The sequence below is a fragment of the Borostomias antarcticus genome (genome assembly GCF_949987555.1).
Source record: "Borostomias antarcticus genome assembly, contig: scaffold_136, whole genome shotgun sequence".
NCBI classification, from domain to species: domain Eukaryota; kingdom Metazoa; phylum Chordata; class Actinopteri; order Stomiiformes; family Stomiidae; genus Borostomias; species Borostomias antarcticus.
In genome coordinates, this window is record NW_028176316.1 from 61689 (window position 1) to 76609 (window position 14921).

At 47.2% G+C, this 14921-nt stretch overlaps 1 protein-coding gene across 1 annotated transcript in view; it reads right to left on the bottom strand.

The window, feature by feature from the left end:
* myg1 (myg1 exonuclease) overlaps window positions 1-14921 on the bottom strand; it is a 47431-nt gene continuing 32510 nt past the window's right edge. The window contains exon 7 of the mRNA XM_084462591.1: window positions 1-431. Within this exon, the coding sequence (XP_084318717.1) occupies window positions 242-431 (190 nt within the window). The 3' untranslated portion in view covers window positions 1-241. The remainder of the gene's footprint in view (window positions 432-14921) is intronic.

Below are 14921 nucleotides of genomic sequence, written 5' to 3' on the forward strand. Positions count from 1 at the left end.
TGTAAGTCAGGTGTGACCTGAGCGTCGGGGTTGGTTTACAGTCACACTCAAAATAAGGACATTTTCAATGATCGTTTCAACAAATATGACAAGATCTGGATCCCTGGTCACCCCTCCATCTCCTCCCCAAACCCAACTGAAGGACTAAGAAACCAAACACGTGTTGAAATGATTTCCTGACCGTCGGCCCAGCCCCGGTCTCCGGTCGGGGAGGCGGGGCCGGTGGCTAAATGCCAGGCGGTCAGCTGGCGCCGTTGGGAGGGGAGCGGGCCGCCGCCTGCAGGGTCCTCCTGGCCATCTCCAGCGCCCCCTCCTGGGTCCGGTTCCCGCCGATGAAGCCTCCGGCGTGGACGAAGATGCATCCTGGGATGCCGCTGAGCTCGGACAGCGCCTGGTCACGGACGCCGCGCCACTCCTCCAGCAGGGACAGCCTGGGACAGACGGACACACGGCGGGGAGACGCCAGGTCAGGCACACGGGCTCTGCTGGGACATATGTCCCCGTGTAACACACACACACACACACACACACACACACACACACGCACACAGAAGCACGATCTCTGGCACACTCATCCCCATCATTTCCCCAGACACATTACAGGAGGACTTATCTAACACAATAAATCATTCTCAATGAGACCTGGGTAACCTGGTTAAAACAGGAAGTAAGGTTCCACCGCCCACCGGGGTTCTCTCCCTGGACTCATAGAACCACACATGATCCCACCGGGGTTCTCTCCCTGGACTCATAGATCCACACATGATCCCACCGGGGTTCTCCCCCTGGACTCATAGAACCACACATGATCCCACCGGGGTTCTCCCCCTGGACTCATAGAACCACACATGATCTCACCGGGGGGGCGGGGGTACTGGGCCACCACTCCTGAGGGTGGTTAGTTTAGTTGTTTGTTTTGGGGGGGGGGGGGGCGGGGGTACTGGGCCACCCCTCCCGAGGGTGGTTAGTTTAGTTCTGGTACCAGGGTCTGCCACTCTACAGCGAATAATGAAATCAGAAATAAATTGCTAGACTGATAAGAGCAAACGACAACATATGTCCCTGTATCCCTGGTGAGCGCAAGTCCCCGCCCCCCTGTGGGCGTTCAGCCAATGGAGCAACAGACGGGCTTGGACTGCCCTCATAGAGCAGGAACCCCTCCATCGCCCGGCATGGGCGTGGCCACACACTGCTATCTGAGTCAATATGTCATCTGACAGAGGCAGGAAGGATCTGGGCCCCATCGGAATACTCTAGGAACGCCTCCTTCCTTGCTTCCTTCCTTGCTTGCTTCCTTGCTTGCTTCCTTGGCTGATGTTATGTAATCTCTGATCCACAGCAGCGTAGTGGGAGGGGCTTGTCCTGCTCCACTCAGCTGTCAGCCGTGAGACCTCTGATTTCTCAAAGGGAAACGAGGGGGGGGGGGGGGTACTGACCATCCTGTTCCTGAACTGCAGGTCACCCCCACAGGGAGGACGACCTCCCCTCTGTGCTCATCCCTGTTCAGCTTAAATAACATCCGCGGGCGCCCGCGAGGACGGGCAGCATGGAGGAGCAGCAGGGAAAGGTCAACAGACCATAATGAGAGGGAGAGGGAGATGACTGGGGAGCAGCGAGGACAGAGAATGACTGGATCTTCAAGAACACTTCACATGTCCCCTCTCTGTCTCTATACTAGATGGACGCTTCACATGTCCCCTCTCTGTCTCTATACTAGATGGACGCTTCACATGTCCCCTCTCTGTCTCTATACTAGACAGACACTTCACATGTCCCCTCTCTGTCTCTATACTAGACACACTTCACATGTCCCTTCTCTGTCTCTATAATAGACACACTTCACATGTCCCTTCTCTGTCTCTATACTAGACACACTTCACATGTCCCCTCTCTGTCTCTATACTAGACACACTTCACATGTCCCCTCTCTGTCTCTATACTAGACGGACACTTCACATGTCCCCTCTCTGTCTCTATACTAGACACACTTCACATGTCCCCTCTCTGTCTCTATACTAGACACACTTCACATGTCCCCTCTCTGTCTCTATACTAGACACACTTCACACGTCCCCTCTCTGTCTCTATACTAGACACACTTCACATGTCCCCTCTCTGTCTCTATACTAGACACACTTCACATGTCCCCTCTCTGTCTCTATACTAGACACACTTCACACGTCCCCTCTCTGTCTCTATACTAGACACACTTCACATGTCCCCTCTCTGTCTCTATACTAGACGGACACTTCACATGTCCCTTCTCTGTCTCTATACTAGACGGACACTTCACATGTCCCCTCTCTGTCTCTATACTAGACACACTTCACATGTCCCCTCTCTGTCTCTATACTAGACACACTTCACATGTCCCTTCTCTGTCTCTATACTAGACGGACACTTCACATGTCCCCTCTCTGTCTCTATACTAGACACACTTCACATGTCCCCTCTCTGTCTCTATACTAGACACACTTCACATGTCCCCTCTCTGTCTCTATACTAGACACACTTCACATGTCCCTTCTCTGTCTCTATACTAGACGGACACTTCACATGTCCCCTCTGTCTCTATACTAGACGGACACTTCACATGTCCCCTCTCTGTCTCTATACTAGACGGACACTTCACATGTCCCTTCTCTGTCTCTATACTAGACACACTTCACATGTCCCCTCTCTGTCTCTATACTAGACAGACTTCACATGTCCCCTCTCTGTCTCTATACTAGACACACTTCACATGTCCCCTCTCTGTCTCTATACTAGACAGACTTCACATGTCCCCTCTCTGTCTCTATACTAGACACACTTCACATGTCCCCTCTCTGTCTCTATACTAGACAGACTTCACATGTCCCCTCTCTGTCTCTATACTAGACAGACACTTCACATGTCCCCTCTCTGTCTCTATACTAGACGGACACTTCACATGTCCCCTCTCTGTCTCTATACTAGACACACTTCACATGTCCCTTCTCTGTCTCTATACTAGACAGACACTTCACATGTCCCTTCTCTGTCTCTATACTAGACGGACACTTCACATGTCCCCTCTCTGTCTCTATACTAGACACACTTCACATGTCCCTTCTCTGTCTCTATACTAGACAGACACTTCACATGTCCCTTCTCTGTCTCTATACTAGACACACTTCACGTGTCCCCTCTCTGTCTCTATACTAGACAGACTTCACATGTCCCTTCTCTGTCTCTGTACTAGACGGACACTTCACATGTCCCTTCTCTGTCTCTATACTAGACACACTTCACATGTCCCTTCTCTGTCTCTATACTAGACAGACACTTCACATGTCCCCTCTCTGTCTCTGTACTAGACGGACACTTCACATGTCCCTTCTCTGTCTCTATACTAGACACACTTCACATGTCCCTTCTCTGTCTCTATACTAGACGGACACTTCACATGTCCCTTCTCTACCTCACTATAGACAGACGCACTGACTGGCAGCAGAAACAGACACCCACACATCTGAGGATATGACAGCTGAGTAACAGCAGCTCTGGCGATGACCATGATCAACCAGACGAGACCGGATCCGTCCTCCTACCAAAAAGGACTGAACAACCACGCAGTTTCCCACGTGTCCTCATTATCTTCTATCTCACATCTAATCTCAGCCAAATATCTCTTCATATCTAATTTCGTCCAAATCCTCCGAGCTCGGAGCTCTCATCTCCGTGGCGGAGTGAGGTGATAGAAATAGAGTGAGGTGATATAAATAGAGTGAGGTGATATAAATAGAGTGAGGTGATAGAAATAGAGTAAGGTGATAGAAATAGAGTGAGGTGATATAAATAGAGTGAGGTGATAGAAATAGAGTGAGGTGATAGAAATAGAGTGAGGTGATATAAATAGAGTGAGGTGATATAAATAGAGTAAGGTGATAGAAATAGAGTGAGGTGATATAAATAGAGTGAGGTGATATAAATAGAGTGAGGTGATAGAAATAGAGTGAGGTGATAGAAATAGAGTGAGGTGATAGAAATAGAGTGAGGTGATAGAAATAGAGTGAGGTGATATAAATAGAGTGAGGTGATAGAAATAGAGTGAGGTGATAGAAATAGAGTGAGGTGATAGAAATAGAGTGAGGTGATAGAAATAGAGTGAGGTGATATAAATAGAGTGAGGTGATATAAATAGAGTGAGGTGATAGAAATAGAGTAAGGTGATAGAAATAGAGTGAGGTGATATAAATAGAGTGAGGTGATATAAATAGAGTGAGGTGATATAAATAGAGTGAGGTGATAGAAATAGAGTGAGGTGATAGAAATAGAGTGAGGTGATAGAAATAGAGTGAGGTGATAGAAATAGAGTGAGGTGATATAAATAGAGTGAGGTGATAGAAATAGAGTGAGGTGATAGAAATAGAGTGAGGTGATAGAAATAGAGTGAGGTGATAGAAATAGAGTGAGGTGATAGAAATAGAATGGTTCTACGGTGTCAACAGCACCGATACACACGGAACCAGAGGTTCCCTACTGGGGGTGGCCCGCCTCCCTGGGTCTGAGCACCGATACACACGGAACCAGAGGTTCCCTACTGGGGGTGGCCCGCGTCCCCGGGTCTGAGCACCGATACACACGGAACCAGAGGTTCCCTACTGGGGGTGGCCCGCCTCCCCGGGTCTGAGCACCGATACACACGGAACCAGCGGTTCTACTGGGGGTGGCCCGCGTCCCCGGGTCTGAACACCGATACACACGGAACCAGAGGTTCCCTACTGGGGGTGGCCCGCCTCCCCGGGTCCGAGCACCGATACACACGGAACCAGAGGTTCCCTACTGGGGGTGGCCCGCCTCCCCGGGTCCGAGCCATCTGGAGGCCTGCTCTACTCTGCCTGGCCCTCGTCCTCCCAGCAGCCTCTGCTCCAACGCAGGCACTCAGATATATTCAATGTTCCTGGTATAACGGAACGCTAAAAGGCCCGTCGCTCGTCTGTGGGGAGTCAGGTCATTCTGGAGGAACAACTCTCATGATGAGATTCTGCACTGGAGTGGAAAAGAGGGGGAGAGGGTGAGAGAGGGAGGGAAAGAGAGAGGGGACAGAGAGGTGGAGAAGAGTGGTGAGAGAGAGAGAGAGAGAGAGAGAGAGAGAGAGAGAGAGAGAGAGAGAGAGAGAGGGGCTGATAGGAGAGGGAGGGAGGGAGAGAGGGAGGGAGAGAGAGAGGCTGATAAGAAGAGTAAGGGTGGGTCATTGAGAGAGAGAGAGAGAGAGAGAGAGAGAGAGAGAGAGAGAGAGAGAGAGAGAGGGAAACAGGGAAAGGAAATTATCATCTGCACACCAGTAGACTTGAGATTTGAAACAAAAACAAAAAAAGCAATTATAATTCCTATTAGGCTAAATTCATCTTCAAAATTGCATCATAAATTACTACTGAAAACAAGAAAAACCATTAAAAGGACCAATCCTTTAATATGTGATTGGAAGCAGAAGAGTGTTTTTTGCTGGAGGGATAATAGCAGCCGAGTACGAGATCGACCCAAACAACCCCTCTCTCATATGGATGACTCAACACAGGAACCAGCTGAACACTAATATCTGAGAATATCGAGCGCGTCACTCAGCGTCTGGCTGCTAGGAATACATCAATACAGCATCAGCGTGCCACATCTCCCCATGGGTTATTCACCTATTAAAGAGCTTCCATGACTGACACACACACACACACACACACACACACACACACTAGAGATGCGTGGATGAGTTTGAGTTCACCTGAATCCATCATCCACCCGACGTAATTATCTTCTAACATTTAGAGACCCGCACCCAACCCGCCAAACAGAAAGTTATTGTATTTACATTTAAATTATGTCCAGCCGTTCGTGCTCATTCGCTTTTCATATAGGCGCATTTTCTTGACTTAAACAATTTAACACTAGAACCGCCAAAGACGTCCATTGGACGATTGTGGGTTTTCATTTGCACATAACTATATTTTAATAAAACATTGAAGTCCGCCAGTCAATGACTTTTCCTAAAATGGTGTTCTGTTGCACCCCATATTGTTAAATATATTCAAGATCATTCAAATAAAAAAATATTGTGTATGTTTTTAATTTATACCTATATCGGGCGCCAGACGTTCAATGAACAGCTATAGGGAATGCGCAGTTTCGCGCTGGCTACAGCCTATTATATGCACAGTTTCGCGCTATGTAGGCTATTATAAATAAGTATTATTCATTGGGGGAGCTTGGACTCGCTGGGGACTGGGGGAGAGACGCATAGTCAACAGAGCCTCCCCAGATGCGACTTCATCCTCCAGTTGGCTGAAGAGCTGCGCGCCGAGTGGATGGCGTCCAAACAGCCACCGGCAGCCCCCCTCGCAGGGTCCACAGAAGAACACCCCCAAAACCAGGCCAGGTCAAGCCTGGCTGATGTGCGGGACTGGTAGGACGGTAATGTCTGATAAATAAAGGTGGGTCTTGTCACCTGGACACATCAGTTCCAATGCTTCCAATGCTAATCCAGCACAATGAGAGCGGGATAGCCAGTTAGCTCATGAGCTCACAACAACTAGCAGCAGCTTCCATAACATTAATGGTAGCGGTCAGTGGCTAAAGCAGTTACACTGATGATTCCTGTAATGTTAGCTATTTTGCTGCAATGGGTTCAACTTTTGTTTCTGGATAAAGGTCATGATTTGCCGTTTTGCACTTCCCTTTAGGTGGTGAATAAGTAGACCCAAGACACAGGTTATTTATTTTTCATTACACTGGGTTATTTGGACATCTACTAGGATCTTGATATTATATTGATATGAAGATATGAAAGTAAAGGATTTGCCCTTAGAAGTAAACTGTAATAGGGATGCGCACACACCACGACTAGAAGGGCTAAAGATTAGTTGGGAAAAGGATATTGGGGAGGGGATCTCAACTGCTGATTGGAATAAACGTGTTGCGTCCTGGCATAAGTGTTCACGTGAAATGTAATCACAACTTATTCGTTATAAGATAATCAATAGAAGCTATTGGACCCCATGTAAATTGGCTAGACTGAAATTAAGGAACAGTGACATCTGCTGGAGATGTAATAAGAAAGTTGGGACCTTAGTGCACTTATTGTACTATTGTGAGAAAACAGAACACATGTGGGATAAGATTTTTGTTTTATTAAATAAGATTCTGAAGGTACTGCTGATCAAAACCCCAAAACTCTCATCCCTCTCCAAGATGGCCGCCGCTTTGAGACCAGCCACGTCCCCTCATGACCCCGTCCCTGCCCCCCTCCTTAAGGAGGTTTTTGAGGCAGTTGGTCCTCACATCCTGTCCATCATCAACTGCTCCCTGGCCACAGGTATCGTTCCATCATGCCTAAAAGAAGCGGTGGTCCAGCCCCTTCTTAAGAAAGCCAGCCTAGATCCCACTATCCCCAGCAACTACAGACCCATCTCAAAATTACCATTTCTGTCAAAGCTGTTAGAAAAGGCTGTCCTCAGTCAGCTGCAGCCTTATCTCCAACACAACAACATACTGGAGAAATGTCAGTCCAGATTTAGGGCCGGCCACAGCACCGAGTCTGCCCTCTTGAAGGTGTTAAACGACCTACTCCTCATCGTTGACTCAGGGAAATGTGCTGCACTGGTTCTCCTGGATCTCAGTGCAGCATTTGATACTATAGATCACACCATCCTCCTCGACCGCCTCCAACAGGGGGTTGGCATCACCAACACAGCCCTGTCCTGGTTCAAGTCCTACCTCAACAACAGGACCTTTTCAGTGAATATAGCCAACCATTCATCCTGCCGTGTCAACCTCACCTGCGGGGTCCCTCAGGGCTCAATACTGGGTCCCATCCTTTTCTCCATCCACATGCTGTCCCTCAGCCAAGTCATTCATCGCCATAAGATTTCCTTCCATTGCTACGCAGACGATACTCAAATCTATCTTCCACTCAGGGCAGACGATCCCTCTGGGCTGGACCGTCTGAAGGACTGCTTGCGGGACATAAAGGAGTGGATGTCACAAAACTTCCTGCAGCTCAATGACACCAAGAGTGAAATCCTTCTGATCGGCAACTCCACCTCGATCAGTCAGATCAGAAATTATCTAGGAAGTTTGTCCACCCTTGAAAAATCCCACGTCAGAAACCTTGGGGTCATATTTGACACAGACCTCAAGTTTGACAAGCAAGTGAGATCTGTGGTGCAATCCTGTTTTTTCCAACTGCGCACAGTATCCAAAATCAAGTCCTTCCTCTCCTCCAGCGACCTACGGAGGGTCGTACTAATGCTCATCTTCTCCAGACTGGACTATTGTAATGCCCTCTATGCTGGAGTCACCGACAAGACCATCCACAGCATGCAGCTAGTCCAAAATGCCGCTGCCAGGCTGGTGACAGGCACTAAGATGAGGGAACACATTTCTCCTGTCCTCTCCTCCCTTCACTGGCTCCCAGTGAAGCGCAGAGTGAAATTCAAGATCCTCACGTATGTCTTCAAAGCCCTCAATGGTCTCGCCCCAGCTTACATCAAAGATCTCCTGGACCAACCTACCAGCTTCAGGCCTGGTCGCCGGCTCAGATCTGACAACCAGATGACCCTGAAGGTCCCACGGTCAAAACTTGTCACAAAGGGAGACGGTGCATTCTCAGTGATGGCACCTGGGCTGTGGAACAAGCTTCCTCTGAACATCAAGTCCGCCACCACCCTGGACTCTTTTAGAGCACAGCTTCAAACTCACCTCTTTGTCACAGACGATCTATAATTTATGTCCTTGTCTTGTGTCTTAAATGTAGTTTCATTTTGTGTCTCTGCAGTCCTTTGTTTTTGTTTGTCTCTCTTTGTACCTGGGCTGCGCCCCAGGCTGATGTAACAGTTGGTTGGGGGGCGCATTATAAATAAAAATAACATAACATAACATAACAAAACTCTGTCTCTTGGGATTGATACCAGAGGATATTGAAATGTCAAATCGTGGGAGGTTGTGGTTGCAACTGGCTGTGACAACTGGCTGTAGAGTAACGTTAAGACACTGGAGGTCCTCCACCCCTTCCACCTATCATGAATGGTAGAAGCAATGTTTAAAATTGCAACATATGAACGAGTCACATATAGAGTTGCAGGTAGGGAGGACTTGTATAATGAAGTATGGGGATTGTTTGTGACTGAAATTGAAAGATTTAATGCTGGATGTTGAGGGAATTGGTCTGTAGGTAAGAATGAAGGCATGTTGACTGTGTTTTGTCCGTTGTTGTGTTTTTTGTTATTGTATGTATGTTTCAAATATTTCTTTTTTGTTTGGTTCTTCCGGGTGAATGTGTTGAACAGATTCCATGTTCACCGGGTCTGGTTTGTTTTGCCAGAGGGGGGTTGTGTTTGGGGGTGGGTGTGTTAATGTGTAGCTTGTTTTTGGGGGGCTTTTGTGTTGGGGGCTAAAAAGGGGAGAAAATGATGACAGTTATTTGAAGATATGTGCATTGTGCGTTGTCATGTTTGTACCTGTCAAAATATCAAAAAATAATAATAATATTTTTTTTTAAAGAAATTGTAATTAAAATGGTTCTTATCCAAGTAACCTAAGTGTAGGCAGACTTGAAAGGCCAATTGTAATAATATCATGAATGAACAATTGTAAACATAGTACTCAAGAGAATAGGTAATACTCAAGTCTTGATTGAAACTTTTCTTTAAAGCTTTATTAAACATACAGACGTACACATTACGTACACAAGTAGCCATATGTTGTTATTTTGCATGTGCTCTCAGGACATGTTGTGGTTGTGACCATCTTTGTAAAGAAGAGAGGCATGTAATGCACATGTATACAGTAGTGCATAGTCAGTTGTCTATTGTAGAGTCAAGGTGCAAGGTGTTCAATATGAAAATAACATTTTGTTGTGTTATTTTATTGCCATATAGTCATTTTGTGAGTAGTATGAAAGGACAACATTAAGCCTTGAGTTGAACAGTACAATCCTAAGGCCGTATACCGTAAAAAAAACGATGCGTTCTTACGGTACGTCCATTGAAGGGCTACTGGCCGATATAGGTAGGCTATATATGAGCCGCAGATTATAGGCAGGATCTGGGTTGGCGAAGTGGTCGAGGGTATTTGACTGAGCTGCTGGCAGGTCTCGCGCTTTCTCACAGTTGTTATAATATAATATATATAATTATAGTAGTTATTAAATATGAATATAACTGACAAATCCACCCGAAATTAATCACAATGTGGATTTTTATTGGCCCACCCACCCGCTGATGCGGATATCTGCGGATGTCGCGGATATATCACACACACACACACACACACACACACACACACACACACACACACACACACACACACACACACACACACACACACACACTGGGTGTTCAGGGCTTATGACCTCCAGGCTTAAGACAGAAGAGTGAGAAAGTAAGGAGGTATAAAGACCGAAGAGTGAGAGAATAAGGAGATACAGACAGAAGAGTGAGAGAATGAGGAGGTAAAGACCGAAGAGTGAGAGAATGAGGAGATACAGACAGAAGAGTGAGAGAATGAGGAGATACAGACAGAAGAGTGAGAGAATGAGGAGATACAGACAGAAGAGTGTCAGTAATTGTCTCCATCGCTGTGAGTCACCATGGCCTGACCACAGAGAACTCCCCCCTCACACACACACACACACACACACACACACACACACACACACACCCTCTGAGAGTGTTAGTAGCAGTTCACTCACTCAGATGTGATCTCCCTCCTCTCTGTTCATCCTCTACTTCATTCTCTCCCTCCTCTCTGTTCTTTTTCTCTCTGTCTCTCTTCATCCTCCCATATAGTCTCCTATGGGCTGATAACATACCTCACTCAAGTACACTATCTCTGACTGACTTACATACCTCACTCAAGTACACTATCTCTGACTGACTTACATACCTCACTCAAGTACACTATCTCTGACTGACTTGCATACCTCACTCAAGTACACTATCTCTGACTGACTTACATACCTCACTCAAGTACACTATCTCTGACTGACTTGCATACCTCACTCAAGTACACTATCTCTGACTGACTTACATACCTCACTCAAGTACACTATCTCTGACTGACTTGCATACCTCACTCAAGTACGCCATCTCTGACTGACTTGCATACCTCACTCAAGTACACTATCTCTGACTGACTTACATACCTCACTCAAGTACACTATCTCTGACTGACTTACATACCTCACTCAAGTACACTATCTCTGACTGACGTGCATACCTCACTCAAGTACACTATCTCTGACTGACTTACATACCTCACTCAAGTACACTATCTCTGACTGACTTACATACCTCACTCAAGTACACTATCTCTGACTGACTTGCATACCTCACTCAAGTACACTATCTCTGACTGACTTACAGCACTGTAAGCACAAACAAAAGAAAACGCCCTCACGTTTGTAAACAAGCTGTCTCCCAACAGGGGGGTAGCCGACATGAAGCACGTGACAACTAGACTGGACGTTTCCTAGGGTGTATTCACAACTTAATCTTTGTTCCCAAACCTGAAGTGTTTCCTCCCCCGATTGGTTCGTTTGGGCATATGTGAACACGCCAATCGCACTTGGTTCTGGACCAAATCAACCGGACTGAGATCTCCTAGAGAGGGTGGTCTCGGCACACTTGCAATCCCTCCCCAGAGCGGTTCATTTGCAGTGAGAATGCAAGCAACCCGATACCAACACCCATACAACTCACCTGCTGTAGCCCACCTGCACTAGGCTGAACACAGTCCCAACAGGGCCAATCTCTGGTCTGTTCTGCACATTCAGCTAGGCAGCTATTGGAGGACGCTGGTCACAAGACGTGGATCAACGTGGAACAAGAAGCTGATGTAAACATGTAAATCAGGGGACTTGTCTTTACCCTCGGGGAGGCTCCTCTACCCCCCCCCTCCCCGTCCTCTCCTCCCCTCTCCTGTCTCCTCCCCTCTCCTGTCTCCTCCCGTCTCCTCCTCTCTCCTTACGGACACGCTGGCCCTAATAGGCCGGGAGCCAGATCCTCTCCTCAGGAGGGTTTTTGCTACCTTTTTTTCACTATTATTTCCTGTTAGCAGGAGTTGATAACGAGCGAGCGAAAATATGAAAGGCCAGGTTCGGAATTTAGCATTCTAATCCATGTTATAAGGTTATTTATGAGCAGCGGCCGATAGCCCGTCACCACAACACACTCAATGGATGCACAGGTGCATAAACAAAATCCCTCAAAAACACTGTCAACTTGTTTTCAAGGACAGGAAACTCACTAAGTGGTCACTGGTGTCCGTTGATGTTCTAGCAAAAAATTGGCACAAAGTATGCTTCCGATCGGGTTTCATTGATCATATTTTATCCATTGATTTGTATTGACACCCAAGCAAGAGATGTTTAGATTCATCCGCATCTCATATTTGTTTTGATCAACAAACACTTCTATCTAACACGTTCAATGAAATACCAGCTGCAAAGCAATCCTAGGCTTCTCCACTTGTTGTTGTGTTGACCTGTGACCTGGAAGCGGCTGTTCTTCCACGCTAGCCTCCAAACTCAGTCAAGACCTCCTGAAGTTCAAGCGGAAGGTTACAAGCGTATGTACTGCGAGTGAAAATAGTTCTATGCTACATGATGGATAAAACCCCAACCCTGCGTGTTCAGGCCCAACCCTGCGTGTTCAGTCCCATCCCCAGACCCAACCCTGTGTGTTCAGGCCCAACCCTGCGTGTTCAGTCCCATCCCCAACCCTGCGTGTTCAGCCCCATCCCCAACCCTGCGTGTTCAGCCCCATCCCCAACCCTGTGTGTTCAGTCCCAACCCTGCGTGTTCAGTCCCATCCCCAACCCTGCGTGTTCAGTCCCATCCCTGCGTGTTCAGTCCCATCCCCAACCCTGCGTGTTCAGTCCCATCCCCAGTCCCAACCCTGCGTGTTCAGTCCCATCCCCAACCCTGTGTGTTCAGTCCCATCCCCAACCCTGCGTGTTCAGTCCCATCCCTGCGTGTTCAGTCCCATCCCCAGTCCCAACCCTGCGTGTTCAGTCCCATCCCCAACCCTGTGTGTTCAGTCCCATCCCCAACTCTACGTGTTCAGTCCCATCCCCAACCCTGCGTGTTCAGGCCCAACCCTGCGTGTTCAGTCCCATCCCCAGGCCCAACCCTGCGTGTTCAGTCCCAACCCTGCGTGTTCAGTCCCAACCCTGCGTGTTCAGTCCCAACCCTGCGTGTTCAGTCCCATCCCCAGACCCAACCCTGCGTGTTCAGTCCCAATTATGCGTGTTCAGTCCCATCCCTGCGTGTTCAGTCCCATCCCCAGACCCAACCCTGCGTGTTCAGTCCCAACCCTGCGTGTTCAGTCCCATCCCCAGACCCAACCCTGCGTGTTCAGTCCCAATTCTGCGTGTTCAGTCCCATCCCTGCGTGTTCAGTCCCAACCCTGCGTGTTCAGTCCCATCCCCAGACCCAACCCTGCGTGTTCAGGCCCAACCCTGTGTGTTCAGTCCCATCCCCAGACCCAACCCTGCAGGGTGAACAGTGGTTCTGCGGGAGTGCTTAAGTGTTTAGGTATCCCTGAAAAAAACACAACACATCATAACTACAGAGCCCATCATAAAACACAACACATCATAACTACAGAGCCTATCATAAAACACAACACATCATAACTACAGAGCCCATCATAAAACACAACACATCATAACTACAGAGCCTATCATAAAACACAACACATCATAACTACAGAGCCCATCATAAAACACAACACATCATAACTACAGAGCCTATCATAAAACACAACACATCATAACTACAGAGCCCATCATAAAACACAACACATCATAACTACAGAGCCTATCATAAAACACAACACATCATAACTACAGAGCCCATCATAAAACACAACACATCATAACTACAGAGCCTATCATAAAACACAACACATCATAACTACAGAGCCTATCATAAAACACAACACATCATAACTACAGAGTCTATCATAAAACACAACACATCATAACTACAGAGCCCATCATAAAACACAACACATCATAACTACAGAGCCTATCATAAAACACAACACATCATAACTACAGAGTCTATCATAAAACACAACACATCATAACTACAGAGCCTATCATAAAACACATCATAACTACAGAGCCCATCATAAAACACAACACATCATAACTACAGAGCCGATCATAAAGAAAAGCGATTATGCTGCAGCACCCTTAAGGTCAACCCAGTGGATTAAGTAGTCAGATTCCTCATGGCCTTTTCAAACTCTCTTTCAGCGTGGGCAGTCAGGAAGTGACATCGCTGGCTTTATAATTACTGGTCATTCCCCAGATTCCAGCAGAATAAGTCCCAGACCCTGAGTGTGATTGAAGCTCTTTCATCACTGTTTTCTATTGTGTGTCCGTGTGGCAGCGGTTGCCTGGGATACGTGGTCTGGCTAGACTGATTACTCACACACCACGGCAACCGTCATTACTCACACACCACGGCAACCGTCATTACTCACACACCACGGCAACCGTCATTACTCACACACCATGGCAACCGTCATTACAGGATCACTGTCTATAGTGACTAGTCTACAAGTCCTCTATGTACTAGTGACTAGACCAGTCCTCTATGTACTAGTGACTAGTCTACCAGTCCTCTATGTACTAGTGACTAGTCTACCACTCCTCTATGTACTAGTGACTAGTCTACCAGTCCTCTATGTACTAGTGACTAGTCTACCAGTCCTCTATGTACTAGTGACAAGTCTACCAGTCCTCTATGTACTAGTGACTAGTCTATCAGTCCTCTATGTACTAGTGACTAGTCTACCACTCCTCTATGTACTAGTGACTAGTCTACCAGTCCTCTATGTACTAGTGACTAGACTACCAGTCCTCTATGTACTAGTGACTAGTCTACCAGTCCTCTATGT